The sequence below is a fragment of the Octopus bimaculoides genome, chromosome 5, assembly GCF_046866305.1.
Source record: "Octopus bimaculoides isolate indiv1 chromosome 5, ASM4686630v1, whole genome shotgun sequence".
In the NCBI taxonomy this organism is placed as follows: domain Eukaryota; kingdom Metazoa; phylum Mollusca; class Cephalopoda; order Octopoda; family Octopodidae; genus Octopus; species Octopus bimaculoides.
In genome coordinates, this window is record NC_142932.1 from 73413782 (window position 1) to 73432807 (window position 19026).

Genomic DNA, 19026 nt, shown 5'->3' on the forward strand with positions numbered 1-19026 from the left:
CTGCATTTGGTGGCATCTGTATGACATTGCTCTTCTGGAAGGTAATTGGCCTATGTTTAAAAAGCTGATGAACAAAACCACCCTTGCTGTCAATAGTTGTAACATAATTGAGGAACTATAAGAAAAAGAAGAACAAGAACATCATTCAGAAACAGATGTTGTCAATTAATTTTCACCTCAAGTAAAAAACTTTAACAAAGAAATGTAGAAAATGAAAGTTAATGCTTGTGAGATTTACAAATAATGCAGGATCTCGAAATTATAACCTACACTCTTGTCTTTGAGACAGAACATGTGTGTGTGTGTGTATAAGAAAATGAGATGACAAAGGAAAAATAATTATGTTATGAACTTCATCCTGCATTATCTTGTAGCTTTGAGATTTCGATGATGTGATTGTACATGTTTTAGACTAATATTGTAGAGTAGGCATGAGAGGCTGGATATGGCTAGGCTAAACATAGAACAGGAAGGATATTTTGGCTGGATATGGCTTGTTTAAATACTTAGGGGTTAAAAGCACATTATTTGAAGTATTTCATCACCGCAGTATAATGTTTTCGCTAAAATCAAAGCAAACAGGAAAGCGTAGTATATTTTAGTATAATATAAATTATTGCATTTATTTATTTATTTTGTACTGAATTTAACAATTTGTCTTTTTAGAATAGTGTTTATTTTAAAGCTTTATATATTTGCCAAATCCCTCAAAGCAAACTTATGTCACGACTCACTGTTGACTGTTAGCCACTGTTCTGTTTAGATATAGTTTACTGAAAAGATTAAATTGTAATCATATCTCCTCCCTGCAGTGAATTCTAGATAAACTGAATTTCAGATCTGAATTCCTGTCAGGTTGGCACTTGTTTATATTATCAATGTTATTTTTAGAGAATAGTTCTCTAAAAAGTCAGGTTTTAATGAAACATCTAGAATGATGGTAATTATATTAGGGAAGGTTTGTTTTAATTAGGAATTTTGTTTCTTAATCCCAATTTATTGTGGTTAGTCTTGACTACTGTAGTAAAAAAAAAATTGTCGACTTTTTCTCTTCTTAATATTATAATTAAATAGGTAGCAAGCTGGTAGAATCATTAACACAGCAGGCAAAATGCCTAGTGGCATTTCATCCATCTTTACATTCTGAGTTCAAATTCCTTTCATCCTTTTGGAGTCAATGTTGAGCACTGGGGCCGATTTAATCGACTTAGTCCCTTCTCCAAACCTGCTGGCCATGTAATTAAATAGGTGGCAAGCTGGCTGAATTATTAACACAGTGGAGAAAATGCCTAGCACATTTCATCCATTTTTACATTCTGAGGTCAAATTTTGCTGGGGTTGACTTTGTCTTTCATCCTTTCAGAAGGGTCAATAAAATAAGTACTGGCTGAGCACTGGGGTCAATTTAATTGATTTAGTCCCTTCCCTGAAATTGCTGGCCTTGTGCTAAAATTTGAAACCAATATTGTAATTAAATAATGTTGTTTGATGAAAAGTCATGTAATAAACCCTTTTGATACCAACATGCTTGAGACTGCCCCAGATTTTATGATACAAACTTCCTATTATAAAGTGGTCTAAATTTAAACCATCCATCAAAATTTTATGTTAATTTCTGTTCTAAAAACCTGTTGAATAATGACAAGGTTATTTTACTGAATTTCTCTTTATTTTCAAAATTAATTGAAACAAAGGCAGTATATTTCATCAGAAATATGGTAACAAAAGGGTTAAATCATACTGTTTTCCATAAAACTTATTTTTATTTTAACTATGCAACTTCTCTTCATTTCAGAGAATTTTAATTGAAACAGAAGTAGACATATTGGATTAAAGAATCAAAATGACTGATCAAACAATTCTTTGTTGCTGTGAATATATTAACAAAAGTGGGGAGAGAAGTCACATGTTGGCTTGCTGTTGTGATTGTGAAGATTTGGATAAAGCTTGTGATAAGTAAGTGTTTTTTGTCTTTTTTTTTTATTTTTGAGATAATCTATGGCATGCTTTTGGTTCTTCAGAAATGGCAGATTACCAGACTCAGCTTCTTGTAGGTGTTTGTTTCACCATTCTAAAGCTTGACTGTACTGATTTTTTTTTTGTGTGTGTATAAAACAGATACTAGTTACATTCTAGGACTGATTTAATTGATCATTTCCTCCTTCTCTAAAGATAATGACATAATTATATGAGCAGTAAATACAAAGGTGGAAGTGTAATAGAATGTTAATGAGCCATATGGTCAAGATGAGCTGATAGATAAACTAGGTATAAGAGGAGTTAAATATAATGTGTAAGGAAGAAGACTGTTGGTACTGACACATTTCATATGAAGGATAACTGATGGATAAAGAAGTTCCAGGAGATCTAAGTAGAAGAGGAAGATTAAAGAAGACATGTGCTGTAGTGGTAAAAGCTGATCTAGGGATGTTGAACATCACCAAAGAGATGACAGAAGGAATGCAACAAATGGTGCAGACATAGAAAAGAAGACATAAAAATGATAATGATGATGATGGTTACAATGTTCATCATAATTGTTGTCATCATCATCAGTTAGTTGTCCTTCTTTCTTTTTTTCCTTTTTAATTCTTTTTCAATAGCTTAGTCATTGGTGGAGGGGTAGCAATCATGACCCCTTTCCAGTACCTCCTTGGCAGTAGGGAAGGAGGGAAGGCAAGAGAGAGAGAGAGAGAGAGAAGGGGGCTAGAATTGGACATTTGGCCTGAATGCTTGCAACAGTGGACTTTGTGAAAGACACCCAAGTGGTTGGCTAGATTAGCTAGTGGTGTTAAACTGGGCTATAGATTAAGTCTGTTACATAAGAAAAGGAATACCTCTAAAATAGACTCTCAGAGTTTCCATTTATCAAATTCTACTCACATAGCTTTTGTTTGACTCAAACCTAGGGTGGAAGATGCTTATCCAAGGTACAGCATGATAAAATTGAACCTAAAACCATGTAGTTTTGTAGCAAACCGCCTAACCACACTTCTATTCCAGTACCCATTGTAAGACATATAATGGACTCAGTCCAATTGTCTAAACACCCCTCCTCTTTCTTTTCCCATTTCTTTATACCTATTATGAGACTCCGCATGTGCCTTCACAAAGGCCATTTTATGAGATAAAATGGCTTTGTGAAGGCACATGTGGAGTGGTTAAGATTTTGGGCTCCAGTGAGTTCAATTTCTGGATCAGGCAGTGTGTTGTGTACTTCAGCAAAGCACTTCATCTCATGTTGTTCCAGTCAACTCAGTTTAAAATGAGTACCAGCTGTCTCATTCTCAGTATTTTTGTGCATGTATTTGTATATGACTAAAAGAATTAGTGAAACATATTACATACTATCAGATTGTACTTGCTTGCAAGTAATGTGTAAGCTTTGTCTGTGTACATGCATATGTGTAAGCTTTTCAATGTTCCATATGTTAACTTTGTTAACACTAACCAATAAAAATTGATGTTTTAATTAGTTAATAGTTTCATTTATGTTAGACCTTCCGTTCATGAATGCCTTCACCAAAAATATCTGAAAATATAATTCAAAGACACGTCTGGTATTTGTGCGTGCGTGCGTGTGTGTGTGTATGCCTGTGTATGTATATATATGTGTCAGTAGGTATGTGTGTTGGTGTATGTATATATGTATGGATGCATGTTTGTGTTTGTGTGAAGATAGAAATGTATATGCATGTGTGTAAGTATGTTCGTGCTGGTGTGTTTATATCTTTAGGTAGTTATGTGTACCTAAACACATACACAATAAATTGTTAATCCTTATTCGGAGATGTTAAAGAAATTTTCTTTCTTTCTCTTTTTGCTCAGTTGCTTGTGCTGTAAAGAAATACCAAGTGATACAATGAGAAACATTACTACTACCATATCTGATCGCTGTCGTATTCCCTGGTGCTGCGGTCATGGGGCAATCCAGGTTCGTCTTGATGTCATCGTCCCTGTTGTTGTTGTACCATCCTGTATCCTTATAGGCACAGTGGGGCCAATCACCACCATAGTCACACTCATTTTCATGCCGATCATTATGTTAGTAAGTTACCATCTCTGGCGACGCCACCACAGTAACATGCGGACCAAATTATTTTCTACCTGGGCAAACATATCCATTCTGTTTAGTTATTTTGTCTTTCAAACGTTTGTTGTTGGTTTCCGTAAGATATTGTTATGGGAGTTCCTATTGCTCTTCACTGCCTTTTTAATCATGCTCTATTGCTTGTATCAGACAAAAAAACAACCAGGAATTCTTATGAAACCAAACTTAACAGCTTCCAAACTAAATGAAAATGAAAGTCATAACATACAAGTAGATACTAGTGTTATGATACCAGCTGGAGAAATCACATGGATAGATTCACGACCAATTGAAGGTTTGTGAGATTTTTTTTCCATTCTGTCTTTTTCTCTCTCCTTTTTTTTTTTTTTTTGATGATGTAAATAGTGTAAGCAAAAAAATGAACTAAAATGGATGATCCTAAGGTAGTGAAAAACTCCATGGCGAGCTGAACTGCAGAAGTTCTTCAGAGAAGAAGCCCCCTTTATTCCATTCAAGTATTTTAGTCTTAACTCCTTATACTTTAAAGGAGCCCAGGCCGCATCTATGTCATGAGCCTTGGATACTCTTTTGCTGTCACATTCTGTGCTACTGTCTGCATAGCAACCTGATCCTTTTCATGTGATCAAGGTGCCCCACAGCCATTATACCTTGGATGTCCTAACCATCTTAATCCAAGACACCAACTGATCATAGAGTAAATTATGTCTTCTGAAATTCACACTCATTCCTCCTTGACCAGACCCAGTTAGAACTCTTCTCAGCTGTTTCTGCCATTGCCTTAGAAGCTTTGTTCCTCTTTACTCCAGAAATTAAAGCCCTTTCATGTGACCATAGGCAGATTTACCCACCCCTCTGCTCTCATTTCTAAGGAACAGACTTTGACTTGGAAACCCGATTCTCTTAGTTTGGTGGCTAAATGCCATACTTCACAATCTCATAGATGTGGGCTTCCTTCATTCTGCTTTCATATGGCATAGGGAATTCAATCAGAATTACTTGCTTTGATGAAAGAGTGGAATACAGTATCTGGTCTCATACCACTCTTGTTGATGAGGTCTAGGTTATTCTCTCATTCTGGAAAGTCTGTTGTGCACTCCTACTCATTTACTTCTTCCAATAGACACTGCTTACATTATTCAGTTGGTACAGCTGTTCCAAGTCACAATCTTTTGCTCTCAACCATTTAGAATGTTGGAGGAGCTTCTGGTGGCATCATCTTCCGTCTTGTAATACAGATCACATGTAAGATCACACTTGATTCTTCCACATGTATCTCCCTTAAGCTAGCATCATTTTGCATGATCTTAGGATATGTTCTATTGTTTGTTTGCCTTCACTGGATTTGTATTGAAGGGCAGGAAGTCATATACAGGTCCAAAGATGAAACTGATCCTAAGAGCCATATCCAACATGCCATGTTCATTGATTTCCTAATTAATACTCTGGAATAAAGATTGAATGATAGTAAAGTGAGGTTATGTTTGTCAGAATATTTGACTGAACTGAAGACTTTATTTAGCTGTCTTAAGTCTTCTCTTACGCATATCTATGTTCATCATCATCATCATCATCGTTTAACGTCCGCTTTCCATGCTAGCATGGGTTGGACGATTTGACTGGGGACTGGTGAAACCGGATGGCAACACCAGGCTCCAGTCTGATTTGGCAGAGTTTCTACAGCTGGATGCCCTTCCTAACGCCAACCACTCAGAGAGTGTAGTGGGTGCTTTTACGTGTCACCCGCACGAAAACGGCCACGCTCGAAATGGTGTCTTTTATGTGCCACCCGCACAAGCCAGTCCAGGGGCACTGGCAACGATCTCGCTCGAAAATCCTACAGGAGCCAGTCAGGCGGTACTGGCAACGGCCACGCTCAAAATGGTGCATCTCATGTGCCACCCGCACAAGAACCAGTCCAGGGGCACTGGCAACGATCTTACTTGGCTTGCCGGGTCTTCTCACGCACAGCCCATTTCCAAAGGTCTCGGTCCGTAGTCATCACCTCGGTGAGGCCCAATGTACGAAGGTCTTGCCTCAATATATCCAATTGTTTATTTTGTTATATATAGATATCTTATTGACCATTATATATATATATATATATATATATATATATATATATATATACACACACACATATATCTCTGTGTGTGTGTGTGTGTGTGTATATATATATATATATATATATATATATATATATGTATATACACACACATATGTTTATAGTTGTTTTAATGCCTATGTTATGGCAACTAAGAGCCTCTTGCTCAGGATGAATGATAGACTGTATGATGCATCTGTGTGAACTGCCATGCTACACGGCAGTGAAACATAGTCCATGACTACTGAGGACATGCATAAGCTTGAAAGAAATGAAGCTAGTATGATCTGCTGGGTGTGTAATGTCAGTGTGCATATACGGCAGAGTGTAAGTGCCCTGAGAGAAATGTTGGGCATAAGCATAAAATGTGGTGTGCAAGAGAGACAACTGCACTGGGATGAGGAAGTGCCACTCCCTAACTTTGGAAGAAACCTGTGGAAAAGGTAGACCCAGGAAGACATGGGATGAGGTGGTGAAGCATGACCTTCAAACATTGGGCCTCACAAAAGCAATGACAGGGGACCGAGACCTTTGGAGATATGCTATGATTGAGAAGACCTGGAACTAAAGTGAGATTGCAGCCATGCATATCCGGCCCAGTTAAAAGTACCCCTGATGCGTCGGGCAACATGATATACTTTAGAAAACCTGTTGAGCCAAGTAAAACCAATATCATAGCTGTGGCCAGGTCTGCCTGACTGGCTCCTGTGCTGGTGGGCCATAAAAAGCACCATCTGAATGTGGCCGATGCCAATACCCACTGACTGGCCCCCATGCTGGTGGCATGTAAAAAGTACTATTCAAACATGATTAATGCCAGACCCGCCTGACTGGCTCCTGTGCCGGTGGCACGAAAAAAAGCACCCATTACACTCTTGAAGTGGTTGGTGTTAGGAGGGGCATCCAGCTATAGAAACATTGTCAGATCAGATTGGAGTCTGCTGCAGCCACTGGTTCTCCAGACCTCAGTCAAACCGTCCAACCCATGCTAGCATGGAAAACAGACGTTAAACAATGATGATGATGTATATATAAGTATGTGTTTGTGTCTCCTTGTCTTCACACTGTGCACTAATTGTAAACAAATGTCACTGTCATGTATATGGCGTCATTCATATGCAATCTTTCACGAAAACCTATCTGGTTATTGTGCTGTTTATGTTCAGAGAACTAGAGTAAATATTATCTTGCCTGGAAACAAGTGGGGGGGTTGATGACAGGAAAAGCATCCAGCTGTAGAAAATCTGCATCAATGAATGATTATGATGATCAGGAGGATAATGATGATGATTAAGACGACGATCATGATCCAATTTTTCACATTAGTTTTCTTTACTTACTTTCAGGTTTATATCTTGTCACATGGTGTGGATTTTGTAACAATCGGAAACCTCCAAGATCTGGCCATTGTTATGTATGTAGTTCTTGTGTATCAGTTCGAGATCATCACTGTGTCTGGTAATTTTGGATTTCATATTCTTTCTATTTAATCATTATTTCAACCATGTGTCATTAGTATTCTTTTAAAACTCATGTTTTAATGTCAACATGTCTAGGCATGGCTGTGTGGTAAGAAGCTTGCTTCCCAACCACATGCTTCTAGATTCAGTCCCACTGCATGGCACCTTGGGAAAGTGTCTTTTTTTATAGACTTGGGCTGACCAAAGTCTTGTGAGTAGATTTGGTAGATGAAAACTAAAAGAAGCCCATTTTTCCAAGGAATCTAATGCTCTTAGCTTGTTTTTTCCTTGGGGCTGGCCAGATTGGAGCAATATTGAGAATAACCAGCTGAAATTGCAAGGATAATCTGGATCTCGACTGAAGAAAGAAAACTCCGAATGACCTGTCCGTATTTTCTTTGTATCGTCTATCTGGATGTTTTGTCCCTTTCTTGTATCACCTAACTTTCTAGATGTTTTGTGTTCTTGTCCCATCTGTATTATTTATATATATATATATATATATATATATATATATATATATATATATATATATATATATATATATATATATATATATATATATATATTTCAACAAATAATCAATGTAAGACTTAATTTATTAAGCAAAGTTCAATAAATTTCATCAAATAAATGAAATGAAGCAGATTAGATGTTAAAAATGGATTATCCTTTTATTCCATAGTCCTAGACAATTGTTTCTGATAAAAAGGACCAAGATTTCCATGGAAATGTAGGTCCTTTTTGTCAGAAACAATCGTCTAGAATTATGGAATAAAAGGATAATCCATTTTAACATCTAATCTGCTTCATTTCATTCATTTGATGAAATTTATTGAACTTTGTTTAATAAATTAAGTATTATATTTATTATTTGTTTACAGGCGCAGGTGTGGCTGTGTGGTAAGTAGCTTGCTTTCCAATCACATGGTTCTGAGTTCATTCCTACTGCATGACACTTTGGGCAAGTGTCTTCTACTATAGCCTCGGGCCGACCAAAGCCTTGTGAGTGGATTTGGTAGATGGAATCTGAAAGAAGCCCATCGTATATATATATATATATATATATATATATATATATATATATATACACACATATATATATATGTGTGTATGTATGTGTGCGTGTTTGTGTGTCTGTGTTTGTCTCCCCAACATCGCTTGACAACTGATGGTGATGTGTTTACGTCCCCGTAACTTAGCGGTTCAGCAAAAGAGACCGAGAGAATAAGTACTAGGCTTCCAAAGAATAAGTCCTGGGGGCGATTTGCTCAACTAAAGGCGGTGCTCCAGCATGGCCGCAGTCAAATGACTGAAACAAGTAAAAGAGAATACATTCATATCTATGATTTTTAAAAATCATAATGTCTGATGAAAAGGCATTAAAAATCTCTGGAAAAATTTCCTATTAAAGGCCAAAGATATATTCATCCAGATATAATATATATATGTTTCTGTATATGTATATATTCTTTTATTCTTTTACGTGTTTCAGTCATTTGACTGTGGCCATGCTGGAGCACTTCCTTTAGTCAAACAAATCAACCCTAGGACTTATTCTTGGTAAGCCTAGTACTTATTCTATCGGTCTCTTCTGCCAAGTTGCTAAGTTACAGGGACATAAACACACCGACATCAGTTGTCAGGTGATGTTGGGGGGGGGGGTCAAACACACACACACACACACACACACACACATACATATATATATATATATATATACATATATATACGACGGGCTTCTTTCAGTTTCTGTCTACCAAATACACTCACAAAGCTTTGGTCGGCCCAAGGCTATAGTAGAAGACACTTGCCCAAGGTGCCATGCAGTGGGACTGAACCTGGAACCTTGTGGTTGGTAGGCAAGCTACTTATCACACAACCACTCCTTATATATGTATGTGTCTGTGTTTGTCCCCTGCACCATCTCTTGACAACTAATGTCAGTGTGCTTACATCCCCATAACTTAGCGGTTCACCATGAAAGACTGATAGAATAAGTACTAGGCTTACAAAGTCCTGGAGGTGATTTCTTTGACTAAACCCCTTTCAGGTAGTGTTCCAGTATGGCCACAATCAAACGACTCAAATGAGTAAAAGAATAAAAGAATATTCTGTACTTTAACTCTTTTGTTAGACCGTTTTTATATTTCAATTTATTTTTAAAATTTCAAAAAATTTTGCCATAAAATTTTTTTATTATTAAGCTGGTGTTTGTAACATTAATTAACATGAAATTTTAATGGGAAATTTAATTTAGATGACTTTCAAAAGTAAGTTTGTATCATAGAACCAGCAGTAACTCTCAGGTAGATTTGTATCAAAAGGGTTAAAGCATTGTTAAAGTAAATTTTATGCGATATATGTGAATGCATTTGCCTATGTTTCAGTGTTGCTGGTATTTCTGAGATGAAGCCTAATTGCCAAGGGTTGTAAACACTAGTGTAACTATTTCATGTCTTATTGCCCTTTATATCAGGTAATGCAGAATGGATTGTCTTTGATCTTAGACCTGCTAGACCAAAGCTCACCTGGGACTAAATAGCAATGACAGTAACCAGAACCATGTTGAATCTTACACATTCATTGTATGTATTGCATGATAGTGTCTATGTAATAGATGGCTCCTGACCTCTAGGCTAAATCACCACATATTTGTTTTGATGGTATTCTGAGCTACTTTCCCAATATGAATTAATTTATCTCTAGTTTTGTGATAATGTTGTTGTATCCGTTTTGTTTTTTGACTCAGAGTGTGGAGAGTACCCTTGACTCTTCTTGGGTCTCTGAAACTAGTGGTTGTGATGGTGGTGAAGGGTTAAAAAAGCAAAAAAAAAACGAGAAGTTATTTTCAACAGGAGTTCTGGCACAAATTCTTGTAAAAGGAGTGGTTTTGGTTTCAGTCCTGCTGTGTGGCACCTTGACCAAGTGCCTTCTAGTATAGCCTTGGCTTGACCTAAGCCTTGTGGGTGGATCTGGTAGATGGAAACTGAGAAAAAAACCCATTATGTGTGTGTATGTAGATAAATACATGCATACATATACATTACACACACACACACACACATACATATATATTCAAGCGTGGTCGATGCCAGTACTGCCTGACTGGCACATAAAAAGCAGCATTCGAGCATGGCCTGTGCCAGTGCTGCCTGACTAGCACCTGTGCTTGTGGTACATAAAAATCACCCACTACACTCTCAGATGGTTGGTGTTAGGAAAGGCATCCAGCTGTAGAAACCTTGCCAAATCAGATTGGAGCCTGATGCAACCTCCTGACTTGCCAGTTCTCAGTCAAACCGTCGAGCCCATGCCAGTATGTTAAACGACAATGATGATGATATATAAAACCCATCAGATTAACCCTTCAGCATTTAAACCACCCATATCCAGCCCAAATGTTCTATCTGTTTTATGTTCAAACCAGCAAAATCCAGTCTCTCACACCTACCCTACAATGTCATTTTTAAAATATGCAATCACATCATTGAAATCTCAAAGTTATGAGATAAATGCATGATTAATTGAAAACAATGTGAATAAAAAAGCATTAGATTTGACAGGGTAATCTGAACGCTGAAACGTTAGTGTATTTTTTATAACTGAACATGAAAACAAACATTAACATATATATGTATGGTAGAACTTAGCATTACTTAGGGTGATCAATCCCACTGTAATTCATATGATGGGTTAATCCTGGGTTCACTTTACTGGATTATGAATATTTTCAGGAGTGTAAATCCAAAACAATTACAATGAATTGAGAAATAGGTACATCTACTCTTTTACTCTTTTACTTGTTTCAGTCATTTGACTGTGACCATGCTGGAGCACCGCCTTTAGTCGAGAAAATCAACCCCAGGACTTATTCTTTGTAAGCCTAGTACTTATTCTATCAGTCTCCTTTTGCCGAACTGCTAAGTTACAGGGACGTAAACACACCAGCATCGGTTGTCAAGCGATGGTGGGGGGACAAACACAGACACACAAACACACATACATATATATATATATACATATATACGACGGGCATCTTTCAGTTTCCATCTACCAAATCCACTCACAAGGCTTTGTTCGGCCCGAGGCTATAGTAGAAGACACTTCCCCAAGGTGCCATGCAGTGGGAATGAACCCAAAACTATGTGGCTGGTAAGCAAGCTACTTACCATACAGCCACTCCTGTGCCTGCATATTTTTAATTTTTATTTTTATTTGAGCATGGTCGATGCCAGTGTCACCTGACTGGTTCCCGTGCCAGTGGCATGTAAAAAGCACCATTTGAGCATGTCCGATGCCAGTGCCCCCTGACTGGCATGTAGAAAGCACCATTTGAGTGTGGTCAATGCCAGCGTCACCTGAGTAGCACTTGTGCTGATGGCACGTAAAAAGCACCCACTACACTCTTGGAGTGGTTAGCGTTAAGAAGGGCATCTAGATGTAGAAACCTTGTCAAATCAGACTGGAGTCTGATGCAGCCTCCCAGCTTGCTAGTCCTCAGTCAAATTGTCCAACCCATGCCAGCATAGAAAACAGATGTTTAACAACGACAACGATGATGATGATGAATTAATTATACAGCATAAATGGTCTACATACTACCAACACCTGTTTCTGCTGCATAGAGAATTAGCTGTTGTATTAGCAACCAGCTATTTTCACCTATGCACCTTTATCCAACATCTGTCCTCAAATGTAGTTCGAGGTGAACTAAGTTTATTTATGCATAGCTAATGTATTTTGCTAAGTTACTATGGTTTTAGATAGAAAAAAGAAAGTGAGGAGGAGATTTATAAACTTGATATCATCATCATCATCATCATTGTTTAACGTCCGCTTTCCATGCTAGCATGGGTTGGACGATTTGACTGAGGACTGATGAACCAGATGGCTATGCCAGGCTCCAGTCTGATTTGGCAGAGTTTCTACAGCTAGATGCCCTTCCTAACGCCAACCACTCCGAGAGTGTAGTGGGTGCTTTTACGTGCCACCGGCACGAAGGCCAGTCAGGCGGTACTGGCAATGGCCATGCTCAAAATGGTGTATTTTACATGCCACCTGCACAGGAGCAATTCCAGCGGCACTGGCAACAATCTCACTCGAATGACTTTTCACGTGCCACCGGCACAAGTGCCAGGGCTATAAAAATTACTTTGTCCTAGATCCTAAAGTAGGTAAAAGTGTATTTATCCATGTTTTATACAACAGCTAGGTATTAAATGAGATTAAATAAAAATAAATTAAATTGTATCAGATTAAATTATATATGTGTGGTATAAGGAACTTATGGCAATTTGAAAATTTTCCTGTGTAATTGAGTTTTAGATTATCTGCAGTGTCTATGTCCTACATGCATTGCTATAATTTATTAAAAAGATATTTTAATTCAATGAGAATATCATATTATCCTGACATCTATCCCATAAATTCAAGCACCTCCCATTTGTGTGATGGATTCTAACTTACCCATCGCTTGTATGGAAGTATTTAAAGGTCCTCCTATGTAAATGCAAACATCTTAAGACTTGTTCCTGTCTACTGTTCAGCTACTGATGTTTAGATGTAAAAATCTGGAAAATTTCCCCTATGCATAAGTTGCATCTTTTTCCTGTTATATAAGGTGCAGCTAAGCTAATTTTTTCCCATTCTATACTAAAGCTAGTATTTTTATCTTTGAGGGACCATACAGATGTGCTTAAGATGTGTTAGTCATTTTCATCCTATTCTTAAATGAATTTAAGTGGTTTTCCAGTCTTGCCTTGAAGTTTGTTGAGCATGCACCAATATAGAAGTGGGAAGAGATGAAACTTATGCATAGAAGAAATTTTCCAGATTTTTACATCTATATATTTATATTGGTATATATCATCATCATCATCATCGTTTAACGTCTGTTTCATGCTAGCATGGCTTGGACGATTTGACTGAACACTGGCGATCCAGATGGCTACACCAGGCTCCAATCTGATTTGGCAGAGTTTCTACAGCTGGATGCCCTTCCTAACACCAACCACTCCAAGAGTGTAGTGGGTGCTTTTACATGCCACCGGCACAAAGGCCAGTCAGGTGGTACTGGCAATGGCCACGCTCAAAATGGTGTATTTTACGTGCCACCTGCACAATATATATATCAACAAGGATATCCAGAGGTAATGCAGTACAATCGTTTCATGCAACCCCATTTAATTGAACAATGTAATCATTACATCAATTTAAAATGCAGAGCAATCCTCAGCTAAACAAAGACATATTATTGTTATCATTATTATCATGATTATTGTTATTTGTCTCTGAATCAACAGGATGTCTTTGTGCAGCTGAGGATTGCTCTGCATTTTAAATTGATGTAATGATTACATTGTTCAATTAAATGGAGTTGCATGAAACGATCGTACTGCATTACCTCTGGATATCCTTGTTGCTTATTTTGATTTTAATCACCTTATTTTCAAATTGTATGGATAATACTGTACTAAATTCTGGTGCCTCAACCTAAGTACCATATTCACCTGAATCTATATATATATATATATATCAAACAATAAGCAACACGGATTTCAAAAGTGATTGCAGTTCGCCCGTTTCATGCTACTTCAATTTATTTAAGTAATGTGAGCATTACCTTAAATGCAATATGAAGAGCAATCTTCAGCTGCACGAAAAAATGCAGAAAAAAGACATATTACAAATGTGGCAACATATTAAAACCAAGTGGGAGAGAGCATACATAAAATCCAAATGTGAGGAAGAATATATAAGTCCATGGACTTATATATTCTTCCTCACATTTGGATTTTATGTATGCTCTCTCCCACTTGGTTTTAATATGTTGCCACATTTGTAATATGTCTTTTTTCTGCATTTTTTCGTGCAGCTGAAGATTGCTCTTCATATTGCATTTAAGGTAATGCTCACATTACTTAAATAAATTGAAGTAGCATGAAACGTGCGTACTGCAATCACTTTTGAAATCCGTGTTGCTTATTGTTTGATTTTAATCACCCATCCTTTTGGGATGTGATATTCGGGTGCCTTCGCATAAGTACCATATTCAAGCCTTGAATCTATATATATAATACAAATAATAAATGAGTATATGCATATATACATACATGTATGTACATACTTACATCTACCTGTATATATAGATGCATATCTGGGTACAGGACATTGCAAACAAAGCGTAGACAAAATGATAAACGAGTACAGAAAACACACAGGCCACATAGAGAACATCTCCTTCATCAGCTGCCCCCATTCTAACACAGGCGTGGGCTCCACCAGTCCTCAGTCAAATCGTCCAACCCATGCTAGCATGGAAAGCGGACGTTAAACGATGATGATGATGATATATCAATAAGAAAATGGAGGGGAATATGTAGTACTCATCAACTTGCAGACACTGTACTATGTTAATTAACCTATTTATTTTTCAACCAAAAGGACAATAAAGACAATATACAAACACATATGACACACTATGTCATATCAAATTTTTAATTTTTAATTTTTAATTTTTAATTGTTGATATCACATAGTGTGTCATATGTATTTGTATATTGTCTTTATTGTCCTTTTGGTTGAAAAATAAATAGGTTAATTAACATAGTACAGTGTCTGCAGGTTGATGAGTACCACATATTCCCCTCCATTTTCTTATTGCTATATAAATTTAGGGTAAAACCTCCTTTTACCCGCACCCACTTATTGCACTTGGTAAAAACACTAGTGTAATAATAATTGGGTACCCTCCAAGCAGTATATTGGATAGATATTTTCCCTTAGTGGGTTGGATTCATAACCCCTAACTCTCTTAGATTATTATATATATATATATATATATATACCGGAGTAAGCACATAAATGTGCAACAAGGTAGAGAAGTATATATATATATATATATATATATATATACGCACATATGGGGAGATGTCCTTTAATTGACACTACTTGGAGGCTCCCTTGTTTCAGGACTGCATCATCAATATATTTTGTATACCATGTATACTTTTCATCTCATTTCTCCACCACTCGCCCTTTCTTCCCATCGCCTGATTTTATAACCTCAAACAGACTCTAACTTGACAGAATCATTAGAGTGCCTGACAAAATGTTTGCTGGTATTTATTCTGGTTCTTTATATTTTGAGTTCAAATTTTTCTGAGCTTGACTGCTTTTCATCCTGCTTGGGTTGAGCCCTGGGGGAAATGAACAGTTCCCTTAAAATTGCTGCCTTGTGCCAAAATTTGAAACTGTTATTATTATTATGATTATTATTATTTGTGTCTGAATCAACAGGATGTTTGTTTGCAACTTGTAAGTTTCCTTTAAAATTTGTTGTTTTATTAGTTGGTATTCCAAATTTTTTAAGACTATTAACTAAATAACTCAGCTCTCTGCAAATGGGGTGAGCTGGCCTAGTGAGAATTCACATTTTAAGGGTGAATTCTGAGATTTTAAATTGCAAATTTAATGTTTTAAAACAAAAAATATCAATATGGCTTCCCAAATCAAGGGAAGTGAAGGCAGTTGGAACAGCTGTTTTGATATTGTTTTCCTGCCATTTAGATGATGTGGTCAGAAAAGAAAGTACAGAGAACAGCAGCAACAACAACAGCAAACACATAGACCTGGCTGGAACTGTCCTAAAGGAATACAAGGTGGTGACAGGAGTAAATATTGAGCAAGAAAATCAGTGATCTTGCAGCTTGGCACCTGGAGAGACAGGTCCATGCCATCCAATGACATTGTGGGACACTGGATGTGGGAACTGGTTAAATTGCTCAGGGTCTGGTTTGGTCTGGATCTCCAGGTGGAGAAGAACCGGGATGAAATGATGAGCAAGGTGGCCAGTTTCACCCAGAAATGGGCCAAGAGGTTGAGCAGAAGTAGCAAGTACTTACATCACGTCCATTATATATTATCACCTGACCATTGTGCCTTGCCCCACTTTATGTCTGACCAAAGTGGAACACGTGCTTTTCTGTTTTCTGTGGAAGGGACATGTTCCACTGGTCAGGTGCTCCATTTACTGTTAAAACCTGCTGAATGGAGGGCTGGGTATGTCATGACTGCTGATGTACAGACATGTGCTGAGGCTATGACACATCCAGCACTTCCTTGACGGTGATCAGGTATGGTTGCTGTTTATCAGACAAGATTTTCCACAGCTTGTCTCTTTGACCGAGATGCAGTCTTGGATCAAATGTAGACCAAGGTAGGGTGCCTGGCACCTAGAGTGCTGTCAGGCACTCACAATCTTCTGTTAGTCAGGCAATGTGGTCATAGAAGTTTCACTCTGGCATTCTATAGAGGGTAAGTGTTGGGCAAGGGTGACAACATTCTCAGGGAGACTCTGGGTGTTGATGAGAATCAACTGGCTGGTTTGTTCTGGGGAACTTTCGGGCTGGGGCCTATGGTTGATTTCCAGAAATCCTTAGCTGGGCAGTGCTACCAGGGGCCATTACTAGTTTGGGATAAATTCTACAGACATGGAAGTGCTGTAAGCCAGACTTGCCTGTGAAGTGCACAGAGTGTTCTGTACACTCTTGTCCAGTGCTTAAACATTGCTAACTTGTCAGTTTGTGTTGTCATGTGTAAGATGGACTGAGCTATCAGTTGAGTCCATTGTGAAGATTAACCCACTGCTTTCCTTTAGCTGGGAAGGGTAGGCAGTGTTTCTCTGTCTGGTAGCTTTAGCAAAAGAGGTTGTGTGGTCAAACAGATTGAACTCTTCAGCCAAGCCCTCAACTTTTTGAAGTTTCACTTGAAACGGAAAGTGAGGGTAGCAAAGGTAGTGTTACCTCACAGCAATTTTGTTAAAAGATGGGTGAATGTTGCAAGCATGGTCTGATTGAACAGGCCTACTCTTAACATGTGCTTGTAGGTTGAAGGAGGACAATGTTGAGAAGGTGCTTGCCCTAGTGGTCAGGGTGACCGAAGTTTGGTGGGGGTCTCCATTAGCAGCCCTAAGAAGTCTTCCTCTTTCGGGAATTATTCATTGTTATGATTTTTTTATTGTGACTGTTTTTTTTTTACTTTTTACATGCCTTTTATGTAACCCCACATTGTATTGTCCTGTAGCATCACCATGTGAACCCTTAATGGTTAATAAAGAAAATATTATTATTATAATTATAATTATTATTATTCTCATTCAGTGACCAAGCATTGTTGACTTGTGGGGTTATGTTGAACAGCTGCTGTCACATGTAGGATGGATTTGTCTGTCGGCCAAATCTATAATGATGATTGCAATACTGCCCTCCTTCAATTGGGCAGGCAAGGCAGTTTTCCTTTGGTGGACAAGGCTAAAAGGCATGAAGACAGATATATTCCTCTTTGGTAGATCTCTCATTGATTTCTTCAAGTTTCACCTGAAAAGGAAATTGAGGGTGGAGAAGGAAGTGCTGTCCTCGAGTGAGTTTGTTGAAAGGTGGGTGAAAGTTGCAAAAATGGTAAGAGTGGACGGTACCTCTCTAAGTGTAGACCTGTGAGTCGGAGACAAGGAATTGGAGAGGGCACTTGCTCCTGGGGTTTCCAGGAAATCTCAGACAGTGGGGTTCCTCAATTATCTCTAGAGGTCTTCCTGTACCAGGAAAGTTACACCTCTATCATCCTCCCTGCCATTTTTTTTAAACCTTTGTATGCTATTCATATGTCCCTTCCTTTTCAGTGTATACTGTGTATACTTTTTTTTCTTTTTTTTTTTATGATTTCATTATATGTGAACCCCAACATTTTATGTCTGTCTTTGTATTGTCCCCCTCATCCTTTGCCCTTGTGGCGAATAAATGAAATCATTATTATTGTTGTTGTTTCCAGATTAAATTTTTAAAATGAATTTTACAAACTACATCTTTCCTTTATTCTGTTGTCTTCAAACTATAGGATCGACAACTGTATTGGTGCCAATAACCACCGAATATTCATAGTCTGCATGATATTTTTTCTATTCTGCGGTCTGTATGGTTCTCATTTAACATTTACCACAGTGTGTACACCAGAGATGTATTTTAACTGGATTCTCTTCCCAAATGATTGTAGATTTATCTACAGTGACTTCCAGTAAGTAAAAGAACATAAAAAATATTTCTTCTTTTGTTGTGATTATTAGCTATGTGTACTGTTTTAGAGATTACCCTATGCTATGTCTATCTCTCCACTCACATGTCATTTCCCTTTCTCTCATCCTTCTCCTGTCTATTATATTATTACTATTCTGTTGGTCTCCACCCCTTCTGAACTGCCAGTCAACACCTACACTTCACACTCTCTCTTCAACTCTTATGTATCATTGATTACTCCTTCACCATTCACTATATTCACCCCTCAACCCTATCCATTCTCTAGTCATCATCTACTGTCCCCTATCTTCTAGCTAACATATT

At 37.7% G+C, this 19026-nt stretch overlaps 1 protein-coding gene across 2 annotated transcripts in view; it reads left to right on the plus strand.

Annotated features, from left to right (window-relative positions):
* LOC106870013 (palmitoyltransferase ZDHHC23) overlaps positions 1–19026 on the plus strand; it is a 35641-nt gene that overhangs the window by 11325 nt on the left and 5290 nt on the right. Inside the window, exons 2-6 of one of the 2 annotated variants that reach the window (XM_014915977.3) lie at positions 1796–1956; positions 3829–3934; positions 4241–4385; positions 7520–7631; positions 18527–18703. In XM_014915977.3, the coding sequence (XP_014771463.1) occupies positions 1844–1956; positions 3829–3934; positions 4241–4385; positions 7520–7631; positions 18527–18703 (653 nt within the window). In that variant the 5' untranslated portion in view covers positions 1796–1843. Of the gene's footprint in view, positions 1–1795; positions 1957–3828; positions 4386–7519; positions 7632–18526; positions 18704–19026 lie in introns of both variants that reach the window. The other variant, XM_014915975.3, reaches the window with a different exon arrangement.